This window comes from Oncorhynchus clarkii, chromosome 15 (genome assembly GCF_045791955.1).
Source record: "Oncorhynchus clarkii lewisi isolate Uvic-CL-2024 chromosome 15, UVic_Ocla_1.0, whole genome shotgun sequence".
In the NCBI taxonomy this organism is placed as follows: domain Eukaryota; kingdom Metazoa; phylum Chordata; class Actinopteri; order Salmoniformes; family Salmonidae; genus Oncorhynchus; species Oncorhynchus clarkii.
Genome location: NC_092161.1, coordinates 24326405 through 24342098, shown reverse-complemented (window position 1 = coordinate 24342098; position 15694 = coordinate 24326405). Strand labels below are relative to the sequence as shown.

At 42.7% G+C, this 15694-nt stretch overlaps 1 protein-coding gene across 1 annotated transcript in view; it reads left to right on the top strand.

The window, feature by feature from the left end:
- LOC139367078 (collagen alpha-1(XXI) chain-like) overlaps positions 1-15694 on the top strand; it is a 51628-nt gene continuing 35934 nt past the window's right edge. The window contains exons 1-11 of the mRNA XM_071105084.1: positions 1-131; positions 6168-6286; positions 8732-8868; positions 9033-9456; positions 10068-10233; positions 12940-13165; positions 14130-14306; positions 14621-14698; positions 14906-14917; positions 15001-15090; positions 15603-15656. Of these exons, the coding sequence (XP_070961185.1) occupies positions 6205-6286; positions 8732-8868; positions 9033-9456; positions 10068-10233; positions 12940-13165; positions 14130-14306; positions 14621-14698; positions 14906-14917; positions 15001-15090; positions 15603-15656 (1446 nt within the window). The 5' untranslated portion in view covers positions 1-131; positions 6168-6204. The remainder of the gene's footprint in view (positions 132-6167; positions 6287-8731; positions 8869-9032; positions 9457-10067; positions 10234-12939; positions 13166-14129; positions 14307-14620; positions 14699-14905; positions 14918-15000; positions 15091-15602; positions 15657-15694) is intronic.

Below are 15694 nucleotides of genomic sequence, written 5' to 3'. Positions count from 1 at the left end.
GTGGACCAATAGCAAAGTCTCCCTCTAGTGACGATACAGAGAATTTCTATTTGTACAATAAATCTTTTTGTCTTAAGTTTGTCTCTGGAGAGGGACAGTTTTTACTGTGCTAGTCTCCTGGAATTGAAAAGGTAAGCTTTTCTTTTCAGATATTTTTCATACTGAAATTATTAATGGCTATTCCAGAAACGACTTTGATTACTTAACATTATAGTTAATTACTAATAAAGTAATGAACTATTGTCTTGATTATTATTTGTAATTGAATTGAAGTATTGATACTTTGAAACTTAACACTGCTTAGACATAGACAGTGCAGATAACAGTGAATTGTCAATGGCTTGGAACCCCATTTCAGCCAATCAGATTGCAGATTCCTCCGAACCCATTTTACAGATCTCTATTTGCGTTTTCAGACATTCTAACTGATGCAAAGATAGGCTACATGCTTTTGAGGAATGTGGTGATGGGAATGTAGCCTGATATCCCACAGGCACGTTTTCATTTGGTTTAATGTCTTTTCTGATGCAAGGTTCATGCGGCCTACTACAACAATGGTAGTCTACTACAACAGTAGCCTATCTGAGTAGCTGATGACTGGAGCTACTTTTCTTTACATTGTTCCTATTATGGAGCAAGTATTGTCAGTGCATGGGCTACATTTAATGGGGAAGCCATGAAGTATGTAATCCCATGTAGGGTGCAGGAAATTATAGGCTATGTACTGTAACAACAGCCTATTATTGACTTTTAGTTAGCCTGATACTGACTTGCTTGCTACTCAGTATTACATCATGGCTTGCCTCTAAGAGATTGGTGGCTCCGCACTGAAAGGGTAACATATGCTTGCCCAGTGGCAATGGCAATGATGAACTGACCTCATATCGGGGCAAAGGGGAGACACCTGAGCCAGTTAAAGAAAATAAAAGTCACATTTTGTGGTGTATTGGTTTATTGCTTATCACGTACAGTACTTTGGCCTTCGTGGTAATCTCTCGTGGACAGATTCTGTAGCTGACCAAATTCTGTGAGATTTTACTTCTGGGTTAACCATGATTATCCTCATGGTAATGATATTAAGTTGTCCTTAAAGTGGGCCTTTCAGAATAAGCATGTCTTGTACCCCCAGAATCTGTATTCTGCAACTGTTGGTGAGGCAGAAAATAAACATTGCAAATTCAACTGTCGCTGAGCAGAAAAGGGCAGACATGCTACAAATATAAATGCCATATATCTGATTATGCCTGTGTGGCCTTGCATCCAAACACTGGTTTTGATAAGAAGCACATTACACATTGCTAAGGAGAATATACAGTAGTATGCCTTCCTCCAACCATGGCCAATGTGTCTTGCAACTGAAATGATTACATATCCGAAATCTGAAGAAGGCTGTTCTGTAAACTGAAGAAGCCACATTTTCTGGCGGTGTAGGGACTAAATATGACGTTAGGAGTTGAGTGGATACAGATGGACAAATATAGCACCTAAAACGCAAGATATTCCTGCATGATATTTCAGGGACCAAATGAACATGGATATGTTCTTCAAAAGCTGACAACAACCTACCTATCTATTTATTTAACCTTTATTTAATGAGGCAAGTGAGTTAAGAACAAATTATTGTTTACAATGACAGCCTACCCCGGCCAAACCCTCCCCTAACCCGGACGATGCTGGGCCAATTGTGCGCCGCCATATGGGATTCCCGATCACGGCCATTTGTGATACAGCCCGGGATCGAACCCTGGTCTATAGTGACACCTCTAGCACGGTGATGCAGTGCCTTAGACCACTGCTCCAGTCAAGGAACCCCTTCATAAAGTGTATTGTCATTCCTAGTGAATTCACTCAACAACAATGAACAGTGCATCACAAGAATATACAGTATATGAAGTCATGGGGAAAATCGGTTGGAATTATAAACACGGCAATCTCGGTTTATCAGTATTTTTAATGTAGGTCCTCCATGTAGCCCATTGTACTGTGCCAAGTCCCTGAGGAATTGCAGCAATCTGCAATCATTTTAGTAGGACTAAAAGCCAGCTCTCCCCTAGAACTCCCTTGTTCAATTGACAATGGGTTTTGCTGCATCAATTCCCAGAGATCTCTTTATGCACTCAGTCACTCTCTCTCTCTCTCTCACACATACACACACACACATCATTAATGTAGTTCATTACATCCTTGATAGAATCAATTAGCATTTTTGTATTCACAATGGTGCCCCAGTGCGGTTTAGCTACCTTCATGTTTATTCATCCACATTGAGATGAGTGGAAGGAGAACGCTGAATAAAGACATACTGTACGTGTTAATAAGATGATGTAATTGATTGTAATGGGAGTGGTTGCACTGACCGCACCAGTGATTCCCAAATGTTCCGTGAGGCTCCAAGCAATTCAGGTTCGAGGCTTGCCGCTATGCCATGCGTGTGTAAATCATCTGTGTAATGACTGATGTGTTTCACTAGGAGAGGCCCATGGGGAATTTATAGCTGCTGATGTTGTTGTGCCCGCCTGGATGGACGCAGCAAGGAAATAAAAAGAGTCTGCTCTAATGCTTCGGCCTGTCTTAGAGGGACGTTTTTTATGCATAGCTCATAAGGCATTATAAACACACTTTTAATGTATTATGAAAAGGGCGTTCATAGGAAATGTTCCAGTTAGTTCTCATTGAATGGTGAGCATGTCAATGGGAGTATCTCAGCTTCTTCTCCTCATTTCCTCTCCATGTTATGGGTGCCTACAAGGAATGCAATTTGACCAGTTGAGTTCTTTCACATCAGTGTAAATGAAGAGAAGAAGACAAGAAGAGCTATTGAGTTTGACTGGTTACAACATCATTCAAACACAACATTATTTCTTAAACCATAATGGAGGCCAATCCATAACTGTGAACATCTTGAGGCCATCTTGCCACATTCAACCAATGTTATGGAGCCTGAACAGAATGCATTTTTCTTCACAACAGACGAATGCTGACCTGTCTAGCTCGCTTTTACTGATCGCGTTTGGCACAAAATGTGTAAGCTCAGAGAAAACCGGAAACCTCAGTCGATGGACAGATTCTTTCATTTTCATGTGTGATGAGGAATTTCCACAAGCTATGGTAGGGAACTTGTGGATTTGGTACATAAGAAAACACACAGATGGCCTTCGGTTGAAAAGTACCATCATACCACAACCGTTACACATCTGGAGGAAAATCTCAGGGTTCCCCACTATTTAGCCAGCCAAATACCCAACACCCTCACACTCAATGGAGAAACATATCAGCTGCTCCCACCATTGAAACCGGATGGTTATTTGGAGCTTATTACATCATGCAATGCAAGCAAACAGACACATGTGGCTGTGGAGAGAGAGAGGTGGCATGGCAGTATGTCATGTATACTGTGCCAGTGAAGTGAGGATTGATCAACAGCGAGTGTGCATAATCCCTAGCATTGTTCATTGTCCTTGCAAAACAGGACTAATGTGGAAAGTTTTATAATCAAGTGCAAAGATTAGGATGTCAGTCAGAAGATATTGGGTCAAGACAGGAGACACATCTACAAAGCAAATTTGCAATCAGAATTTTAACACCCACAGTGTTAAATGTAACACTTTCTTTGAAATTATAGGTGACCATCTCAAATGGTGTTAAACTAACACTTTTCAAAGTGCTGATAAACTGACATCCCCAGAGTGTTAGGTCCCTAACACCGTGGGTGTAGCAAATTCTGATTTAAATTAACATTTTATTTGAGCTGATGCTGTTACACTTTCTCAGTTTTAGGGAATAACACATGTATTATTATGTTTCTTCGGGGGGGGGGCTTATTTGCATATTTCCCAGGGTGCATTTCGAGTGAACATTACGAGTTACCCACCCATGACTGTGTTTGACAGCCTAAGTCAATGTTTTTGAGTATAAAGTAAACCCTTCATGACCTTACATTATACATTTCATAAGGCCTTTAGTTATGCCCCCTGCAGGTCACTATGCTGGTATTCCTATTGGAATCCAGCCATAGGGAGGATGTTCAACAATTAGGGAAGGGAAAGCGGGATACCTAGTCATTCATTCAACTGAAATGTGTCTTCTGTAGTTAACCCAACCCAATCTGAATCAGAGAGGTGCCTTAATCAACAGCATCGGCACTTGGGGAACAGTGGGTTAATTGCCTTGCTCAGGGGCAGAATGACAGATTTTTAGCTTGGGTTTTGATCCAGCAACCTTTCGGTTTTGATTATTATAATGCAGCAGCAGTTAGCCTGGTGGGTAGGAGCATTGGGACAGTAATTAACGCTCCTACCTGCCAGGCTAACTGCCGCCGCATTATAATAATTTTAACTTTTATCACCCACAATTTAAATTCAGAATGAGTGCTATGGTGATGAACTTGTCATAAAAGACTACCTAAACCATCTAAATTGGAACAACCATTTCAGTAACGGGAGCAATAATTCCAACCACTTATATATTGTATTAGATTGCATTGCAAAGCTGTCATCAAGGCAAAGGGTGGCTACTTTGAAGAATCTAAAATATAAACTATGTTTTGATTTGTTGAAAACATTTTTTTATTTTTTATATCTCAACACAACAGCCACACGTTTGCTGTGTAGGACATAAAGCCAGGGAAATGATTAAATGTTCTTGGTGATGGATGTAACGTCGCTTCTCAGTGATTCATTCATAAATGAGCCACAATGTGTATATATATTTTTGGGGTTTTGTTTTAATACCTGATTCACAGTTCTGGTGCTCTGTTTACCACTGATGGATCATTTGCAGGTTTAGTGGAACCATCACTGAAGTGAGATGGAGGGAAACGCTGCACACAGATGATTTACGAGGGAATTGACTTCCCATGTCCCTGGGAATGTCCTGAGTGCCCTCTCCTAGGACCTGCAGTTACAGCCAGGCTGTAACATTTTACTACCTGTACTACCATTTTACAAGACCGCTTGGAGAAGTAGTGAATGGAGGCCAGCATTGGACACATTTGTCTCTTTTTTTTCTCTCTTTACCCCTGTGTCTGATACTTGAACTCAGGCCACTCCTTTACCTCAAAAGAACTTACCGTCTTGACAGCCTGAGAGTTACATATCCCTGTGACTCAGAACCCCCATGTTAAGAAACATGTTATTCACTTGGTCTCAAGGCTGTTTGCTGAAATACATGACTCAGTACCATGACTTGAAGCAGAACAACTCAATGATTGTTTGATCAGACTTAAAAAAGAAAAGAATGTCTATTGACATCGTAGTGGAGAAGGATTTGAAGTGGCGGGAGGAAGCAGACTGGCCACGACTGACATCCGCCGCATAGAGAGACGTGTGTGTGTGTGCCGTCCCACCCCTGTCTTCAGACTGCCTGCCAACACACTGCAGCATGCCATGTTTATTTTCGTGTTGTGTTCTCTAGCATTCTGCCTACATTGTTATTTTCTTTGGCTGAGGCCTGTGGTCGGTGGGGCAATGTTTCTAGGCTAAATGAAAGTGGGCTGGCCCCCACAAAAAAACAGACCACGCGTCTTATGGCATAATGCAAAATGTCTCCCTTACCAAGATATTTTTGAAGAGTGGGGGAAGAAAAAACAGATTTTAGGGGGATAGGGAGAGAGGTTCTTGTTTTCAGCCCATGGGCGTACAAGTACAATTTCCTGACACATGCTGTTTTATTCATGTCCTTTTTATGTACATTATTTAGAGTTTGCCTTGTTGCTCATCTGACACATCTGTCCCATTACATTGCATGAAACAAAACAGAGCTGAGAAGCATAACATTCTCTCTTGTAAAAAGAGACAGCAGACTCTCGGAAGAACAGGCATATGAATGAGTGGGTGTACCACAGGTCCGTTCTAAACAGGACTGGTGTTAGGCATTTCGGTGACAGTCCAATTAAATTCACAGTACGTGGTGACTGCTGTTTTGTATTTTGATAGCGTATAGAGGGTTTTTACATGTGATTACGTTTGGAAAATGTGACGTTCAGGTCTGAAATGAGAGTTGACATGAAATCTCAGAACAGTTTACTTCAACATCTGCACATATCAAACTGCTGTTTGTTCTTGACGTTTCACATCTCCCTGACATTCTCTGATCCGAAATCCAATCTGTTGATTTACATACTGTAAATTATAAACATCATTTCTCAACTGTGAAAGTATTCATTTCAGACTGTGAAGACTGGACCGGGACACCTCTTAAAGAACAATGGCATGGACATTAAGGTCACTGACTATGCTGCTGTTTCTGGCATATCTACAGGCAATAGAGGAGGAGGATATCAGAGCTGGTATGTACAGTATGTCTACATTTGGTATGGTATGTCTAATCTGTTCTGTAGAAAACATGCAGGTTAAACCTTGCATCTCAAAATACGAACAGGGCCGGTCCTGGACGTTCTGCCGCCCTAGGCGAGACAAAAATCTGCCGCCCCCCCATAGGTTTGGCCTTGGGCCATTTTTTCTTCTCAGCTAAAAGTTGGAGGAACAGAACATAATATCAGCCCAATTAATAGGCCTATGCTACGAATAAACACAATTTTTAACACACCTGGTTAGTAGGCTATATAATCAGTTCAATGTCAATAACATAGTCTAATATTTTCAATCTGATTACGCTGATAAAATCAGCAATGCCATGGACGTTCTGCGCCGTAGGCGAGACAAAAATAATGACATCGTAGACATCCTGATGAATCTAAGCATGGCACTTTCAAAAGTTACCTTTCCACACAGACAGAGGCTCTACTGACGCAGAAAACTGTAAGCTTCAACTACTGGCTACTCGTCCGTTGTATAACCAAACAACAGAAGTGGTTCCTTAAAGCTGCCTGGGTTTAAACAAACGTGTTTTCTTTTCAGAAAGAGAAAAGCTTAATTAGTAGGGACAGAATAGCAAAGTCAAGTGTTTTCATCTCCTTGAATATTATAGGCTGCAGCTCAGCTTGAGATTGTCATAGAGAGGAATCAATATATCCCCATATGCATTGGAGTCGCGTCTTTCCCAGGCATTTTAGAGCTGGTTTCTACCATAAGGCATCACCGAGTTAAGCATTGTTATTGAACGCTTGATATAATCTGGATACATTTATGTATTTATTTCAAAATATAAAGCAAACAATATATATCCTTTTTGCCCTCTCTTTAACAAAGGGTATGTGATACCCTCACTCAATTTGAGCCCTGGTTTTAGTCAAACACACCAAGCCCTTCCCAGACACAAAGGTATTTAATCAGTGCATGTGACAGTATTGGAGTACTTGGCTATACCGACATATATGGATAGGATAATTGTGTCTGTCAAACAGGTAGGCTTACCACTTATTTATTGGAAGATGAAGAAATAAGCTCCAATTATCTTTAACCCCTGCATCGGAGAGTTACAATGTTGCTATCACTATGCAACGTACTACCTATAGTAGGAAAACAAGTTTCTTGTAAATCACACCTGTTATCACACATAGCACGGCTCCATAATTGTTACAATTAAAATAAAAATATCACTTTTATATAACACATTTAACATATATTTTAATATTTCTGTTAGGACTGTAAGACAGAGTAAGATCATTTGAACTTTGGAAACAACTGCTTTCATAAATGCGGGCCTCGTTTCACTGGAGCAGTGTAAAATAAGCTTTATGTCAATGACCCAGCCTTAACAAATGTTGTTTATTTACATATTGAATTTGATTGTCCGACATCAGTTTCAACAATTTATTTATTTTGTCTCCACCTAGTGGCTTCTTTCATCTGCTGTGGTGCTGCATTGCATTCAGCGATGTTCTCTCGGTAGCTGTCCATGGTCCTTAAATCAAACCATCTGAGTTTGCTTGGACACCAGCCTGATCTCCAGCTCCTTCCATCTCTGGAAGCTATCTAGGTGGTCATGTGACTTCTCATGCGAGCTGAGGAGGTGGCACAGATTCTTCCAGTCCCTTGTTCCATCCCTGACCAGCGCATATTTGCACTCGTGTGCAGCAAAAAGTTTGCAGCAGAACTTGGAATAGGCAAATAGGCTTGGAATAGGCTAACCTTGGTCTCTCCACTATCTCCCCGTTCGCCTTCCTCCTATTGTAGTGTGCCAACGAAAACTTGTCATTCTCCACATGGCTGATGGACTTTGCTGCACGCTGAATTTCTTTGGTTAGAGATTGTGCTTCTTTTCTCATAGATTTTTTTAAATGTTCACTTCAAATCTCTATAGATTACTTTTAGCTAAAATTATATCCACTACTAGTAGCTAGCTAAGGTTAACAGGCTAGGTTAGGCTACTGCCTTAATCACTAATCGTTTTCGTCACACACAAACATAAAAAAAATACAATAATCTAATTGGCAGAGTCATTTTTATCAATGTTTCACAATTGGATACTCCCATATAAACACACACATCACCAGAGCTACCAAGGATAGTGGGAGTGAACTTCGGGAGAAGCGGGAATGGGGTGGGGGCGGGAACTGCAGCAACACTATGAGCTGGTGGCTGGGGTGCCGCGGGCGGTGTAGTAGTCGATCAGGGGCGCCGGGGTGCAGCAGCCAATTGTCAAAATGCCGCTCCAAATTCAAGTCCTGCCTTAGACGGCGGCCTAATCTTGCCTAATGGGAGGGCTGGCCCTGATTACGAAGGACATGTTTGGAGCTAAATATGGAAAGCTTTGACATTGTACATGATCATATCTTATTCTTGAGGTGTGTGTGTGTGTGTGTGTGTACACCTGTGACCACCCCTCCTAGGCTGCAGCACGGCGGTGAATGACCTAGTCTACATCATAGATGGCTCGTGGAGCGTGGGCCACAGTGACTTCAAAAAGGCTAAGAGCTGGCTCGTCAACATCACCAGCGGCTTCGACATCAGCTCCCACTACTCACAGGTCAGACTTAGAACGAATATGTGTAACACTGCACCTTAAGTTGCCCGGTACAGTGTTACCGTAATATGTCACCGAAAGTGACATATGACAGCATAGTTGACATATAACTACAACGGTTAAATTGAACTTTTTTGACATATTCAAATAAGACTATGTTGAACTAGGTGGCCGTGGTGCAGTACAGCGACACCCCTCGTCTGGAGATCCCCCTGGGGAAGCACCACGGTGGCCCGGACCTCATCCAGGCCATCGAGGGCATCAGCTATCTAGGCGGGAACACTCAGACGGGCCGAGCCATCAAGTTCGCCGTAGATCACGTGTTCCCGTCCTCGCAGCGCACCAGCACCGTCAAGAACCGCATTGCGGTGGTGGTGACGGACGGAAAGTCCCAGGATGATGTGGTGGATGCTAGCGTGGAGGCACGGGCGCAAGGCGTCATTGTGTTCGCCGTGGGAGTGGGCACCGAGATCACCACCTCAGAGCTGATGTCCATCGCCAACAAGCCGGGGGGGACCTACGTGTTGTATGCCGAGGACTACGCCAACATAGACCGAATCCGAGACTCCATGGAGCAGAGACTGTGTGAGGGTGAGTGAGTGTAAGGTAGGAGGTGTACTGCTACCTGGAGGTGTGCTAGGATAGAGTTCCCCAAACAGTGGGTTTAGGACTCGAGGGTGGGTTGCCGCTATTCCTTTTCCTTGATTTCGTTCATTTTATTTCACCTGGACTTCTTTCACTTTTTGGGTTGCAAGAGTACAGAAAGCATTAATTGGGTCACATCTCGTGCGGGGCCCCAGCTACTATGCCTATTTAAGAGACTGGAGGTTTGCCCTGAAAGCAGGCTGCACACCACTCACGCTTTGTGAAGTGGGAAGCCGCAGGCACTGGAGCCAAACCAGGGACATGTGGCGGTGGAAAGAAAGGGCATTAGAAAAGATGGTGTCAGGAAACAGATGTGATACGCTCGCTGTTGCCAACCACACTGCAGCTGGAGGCATTGTTTGACCATAAACTGCAGAGAAATTTGTCAACAACGTTTACGAAGCCATAGGAGCCCGTTCACTACTTACAAAGAGAAGCTAGTCAAAATGGGTTAATTATAATGTTTGGCATGCATGTTCAAATACAATCTAGATTGTATCTACGGTAGATATGCCACAACACACTGAGACGTATGTGATGTCATTTCCTGTCCAAAGAGTCTGTGTGTCCTACGCGTATCCCAGTGGCCTCCAGGGATGAGAAGGGCTTTGAGTTGATGCTGGGCATGAATATCCACCAGAAGACCAAGAAGATCCAAGGCTCTCTGGTGTCTGAGACAGCCTTCTCCTTGACCACCTCAACAGACATCACAGAGAACACAAGGTGGGTCTCCCCTTCAACCTCCAAATCAACCATGGTCCTCAATTCCTTTGCTTAGCTATTTTGAACTCATACTTATCTCATATTATTGTTACGATCAATAATGACAAACCTCCTGGCATTGACAACTTAGATGGAAAGCTACTGAGGATGGTCGATGACTCTATAGCAACTCCTATATGCCATATCTTTAATCTGAACCTAGAGCAAAGTGTTTGTCCTCAGGCCTGGTGGGAAGCCAAAGTCATTCCGCTGCCCAAGAATGGTAAATCGGCCTTTACTGGTTCTATCAGAGCGACCTATCAGCTAGCTGCCAGCTCTTAGAAAACTGTTGGAAAAAATGGTGTTTGACCAGAGACAATGCTATTTCTCTGTCAACAAATTAACAACAGACTTTCAGCATGCTTATAGAGAAGGGCACTCAACATGTACTCCACTGACAGAAATTACTGATGAGTGGTTAAAAAATGGCATAATAAGAAGATTGTGGGAGCTGTATTGTTAGACTTCAGTACAGCTTTTAATATTATTGACCATAATTATCATGTTGAAAACGTATGTGTTATGGCTTTTCAACCATAACACATACGTAGATTCAAAGCTATCTATCTAATATAACTCTTTAATGGAAGCTTTTTTAATGTTAAACATGTGAAGTATGGTGTATCCCAGGGCAGCTCTCTTGGCCCTCCACTCTTTTCTATTTTTTACCAATGACCTACCACGGGCATTAAACAAAGCCTGTGAGTCCATGTATGCTGATCATTCAACCCTATATCTGTCAGCAACCACAGCTAGTGAAATAATTTAAAAACTAAACAATGAGTTGCAGTCAGTTTTAGAATGGGTGGCCAATAATAAACTGTTCCTGAACTTCTCTAAAACTAAGAGCATTGTATTTGGTACAAATAATTTCCTAAGTTCTAGACCTCAGCTGAATCTGGTAATGAATGGTGTGGCTGTTGAGCAAGTTGAGAAGACTAAATTACTTGGTGTTACCTTAGATTGTAAACTGTCATGGTCAAAACATATTGATTCAATGGTTGTAAAGATGGGGGAGGTCTGTCCGTGGTAAAGAGATGCTCTAATTTTTGACACCACACTACACAAAGTAAGTCCTGCACGCTCTAGATTCATCTTACCTTGATTATTGCCCAGTTATATGGTCAAGTGCTGCAAAGAAAGACCTTATTAAGCTGCAGCTGGCCCAGAATAGAGTGGCACGTCTTGCTCTTCATTGTAATCAGAGGGCTAATATCAGTAATATGCATGTGAGTGTCTCATGGCTATGAGTTTAAGGAAAGACTGACTGCATTGATTATTGTTTTATAAGAAACATTAATGTCTTGGAAATTCCAAATTGTTTGCATAGTCAACTTACACACGGCACTGACACACACACACTTACCCCACCAGACATGCCACCAAGGGTATTTTCCCCAGGTCATGAACAAATTTAAGGAAACGTACAGTATTATACAGAGCCATGATTGCATAGAACTCCCTTACATCTCATATAGCACAAGTGAACCACAAACCTGCTTTCAATAAACAAATAAAGCAACACCTCACGACACAACGCCTCTCCCACATGTGACCTACTTGTTGTGCGTATGTACTGACATGTATGTGTAACAAACACACACACTACATGTTAATGTTTTTAAAATGTATGTCAATTGTAAAGTATTTTGTTTATAATGTATTTTTCATAATTTAGGACCCCAGTAAGACTAGCTGTTGCCATTGGCTAATGAGAATCTGAATAAAATCAACAAAATATAATATTATTATTATTATTATTATTATTATTATTATTATTATCAACTCAGTTACGGGGCATTGTTATTTCTGCTAAAGACGTGACAAGACAAGCTTGAATTTGAAATCTGACTAACGTCTACACCTGGGTAAGTCACCTGGACTACCTTCAGCCACAGACACTAGAAGCCTGGGTGAGTCACTTGGACTACCTTCAGACACTAGAAGCCTGGGAGAGTCACTTGGACTACCTTCAGCCACAGACACTAGAAGCCTGGGTGAGTCACTTGGACTACCTTCAGCCACAGACACTAGAAGCCTGGGTGAGTCACTTGGACTAACTTCAGCCACAGACACTAGAAGCCTGGGTGAGTCACTTGGACTACCTTCAGCCACAGACACTAGAAGCCTGGGTGAGTCACTTGGACGACCTTCAGCCACAGACACTAGAAGCCTGGGTGAGTCACTTGGACGACCTTCAGCCACAGACACTAGAAGCCTGGGTGAGTCACTTGGACTACCTTCAGCCACTGACACTAGAAGCCTGGGTGAGTCACTTGGACGACCTTCAGCCACAGACACTAGAAGCCTGGGTGAGTTTCTGAAAACATCCAGATGATTTTCCGGCCAGTGGCACTTCAAACCTCTTTGACACATGTTTGTGGTGGTAAAAAGTGCACAACATCATCGGCAATAGTGGAATATTCTAAATCCTTTCTTGGCAGCTTGAAGGAAAACAGTGGAATATGAACTGACCAGGAAAATCTCTGAATCCATAGTTTTTCCTAGACTGGTCACTTGATAATAACACATGTTGTACTCGTCATACTTTGCAGGCTTATGATTTCCCTTCATTTTTCAAAGGTTACTTACAAGTCACCATACAGATGTTGACAAGTACTGTATTCACGATTCAGCTTTCTATTTGTTATTTGACTATTTTCTCAGGGAGATCTTCCCAGAGGGTCTGCCTCCATCCTATGTGTTTGTGGCCACGGTCCGCCTCAAGGGTTCAGCCAAACAGGACAAGTTTGACCTGTTGAGGATCCTTTCTAAAGATGGCGTCACCCAGGCAGCAGTGACACTGAACGGAGTGGACAAGTCTGTCACTTTCACGACCACCAGCACCACCAATGAGGAGCAGCTGGTCACCTTTAATGTGCAGGGAATTGGGGTTGGTATCTTTGTGTACTTGTGTACATTTTTGTATACATGTATACATATTTGCACATGAACAACGTAGACCTCTACTACTGTCATAGCCAGAATGGATAATGTTTTTTTAAAGAGCGTACTGTATACCACACACAGGAGGTTGGTGACACCTTAATTGGGGGGAACGGGCTCGTGGTAATGACAGCGGAATGGTATCAAACACATGGTTTCCAGGTGTTTGATGCCATTCCATTTTCTCGGTTCCAGACATTATTATGAACCGCTCTCCTCTCAGCAGTCTCCACTGATACCACAGTATACTGAAAACACTATATCAGACTTTTCAAAGCCAGGACTTTTTCCTGGTCAAGTAACATTATCAGGAAACACACCGGATCCTAACTGTGATCTTGTACAGAGGTGATGGTAGGCATACATTCTGCTGGCGTCGGAATGTAGTCTGTCAATGATCATGAATATGACCCTCCTTTTTCTGATACTTTTAATGGACTGGATTGCAGTTTAGACTCCAACGCGTTCTCTACTCAGAACAACATGCAAAGTTAATTCATGTGGATGCCATGTCTAAAGACCACGGAACAGTTGATTTTTCTGTTTTCCTTTTGGCAGCTTTGTGTTCAAAGAGAGCGTGCCACGGAAAAGCGGGATAGTGCCATAAGTACCTCCATGGCACTGCTCACCACTCTGATTGGCAGCATTGACAACCTGTCTAGAAGCTTGGGTGCCACAAGTACTCCCACTCCTAGATGTAGCTATTATAACTAAGAGTACACTTTAACATTTACACTGGCAATGTGGACACATATGTTCAGTTTCATGGCCACTAGTGAGAAACGTGATTTAGGCCCACAATTTGTGGTATGGATGCAACCGCAAGTGAATTAGAACCCTATGGTATTATGGACGTCACATCCATGTCCCTATCGTTCTGATTGACCCTTTTGTGCCACCATCCATTACAGAGTTTCTTTGATGAAGGCTGGCACCAGCTGAAGCTGCTCGTGAGGCCCCGGCAAGTAACCGGTTTCCTGGACGATGAGGAGATCCAGGAAGTGGCGCTACTGGAGCCGGTGGAGCCAATCTACATCAACGGCAAGACGCAGGTCGCCAAGAAGTTTGGGGCGGAGACCACAGTCCCTGTGAGTAGAAGGAACAGTGTTTGTTCTACGGCAAATTGGCAAGGGATGTGACTATAGGCTTACTACTGCTCCAGTATAATTACTTAGGTTGGCACTGTATATTTACTGGGGCCTTACGTGGGGCGTGCACGGCTCTCACAAAGCATTTGACGAAAGCATTTAGCAGATGTGGTTTTCTATGTTGGACTAAAGTGAAATAGGACCATTGCATTTGGATGAACAATGGGTGAAATTGTTGGATGTAGTGTAGTTTCTTTCATAATTTCAGTGTTGCCTGACTTGTTTTCCTTTCTTTTTTTAACCGCCTTTTTTAGGTGGAGATACAGAAACTGCGCCTTTATTGTGACCCTCATCAAAGCGAGAGAGAGACAGCCTGTGAAATCTACTCTGTGGTGAGGCACACATTACAATGTGGGGAATATCTGTTCACTTCCCCAACTACTCTCAACTCCTTACTTATTTAATGTTATTATGACCGACGGAGAAAATGTAATAGCATCTCGACAAAGAAGTTGTAAAGTGCAGTTTGAAGTGCAGTTTACATAAACTGGGTATAAGGGTATAGTGATATATATTTTTCTCTCTTTTTTCTTTCACAGGATGATGAGAGGGTGAGTGAAGACTTGTTGTCTCTGCTCTTTTTAACCATTTAGTGTCTGCATTAGTGTCACACTTCAGTGTGTATCTGTCCCAGTGTCCCCTGGACCGTGAGCCCACAGTGGAGGAAGTGGAGTGTGACTGTGCTAATGGCAGCCCAGGACCACCTGGCCCTCCTGGACCTATGGTACAGTACAGCATCACCGGCTCCGGGGGTTACCCTCTCCCACACGCATACAGTATACCAAGACACACACTCTCTCTGTCCCTCTCTCCATCTCATTCTGTCTGTCTGCTTCCTGGGCTTCGTTGTAAAAGAAAATGACATCTGATAGATCGGTTCGTCTCCTCCCCTCAGGTAGCTTTTGACACCAGAGCTTAAAACGTTTCAGTTATCAGCGACAGGCACTGCAACTGCATCCTGTGTGATTTATTACATTGGGTCCATTCTAGAAGTGTGTCGGCAGGAATCACTGTCGATCATTAATCATTAGACGGGCCATCCGTTATTACTGCAGTATTTATTTGGACAATCTTTCATTCAAAACAATACAAGTTGGAAAAGAAAGGGAGAAATCACTCCAATGTTTATTTCTGATCCTCCTGAGTATTTCCCACTTGCGTAGCATGATCAATCACACATTCACATTTGTTGTGGAGCCCGTAAAGTTTTTAATGCCATTGTGACTGGCTGTACAGGGTCTCCGAGGCGAGATAGGAAGAGCGGGACCACCAGGCCCTGACGGTAAGCCTGTGAGTACACATCAACGTCTCATATCTTCTTTATATTG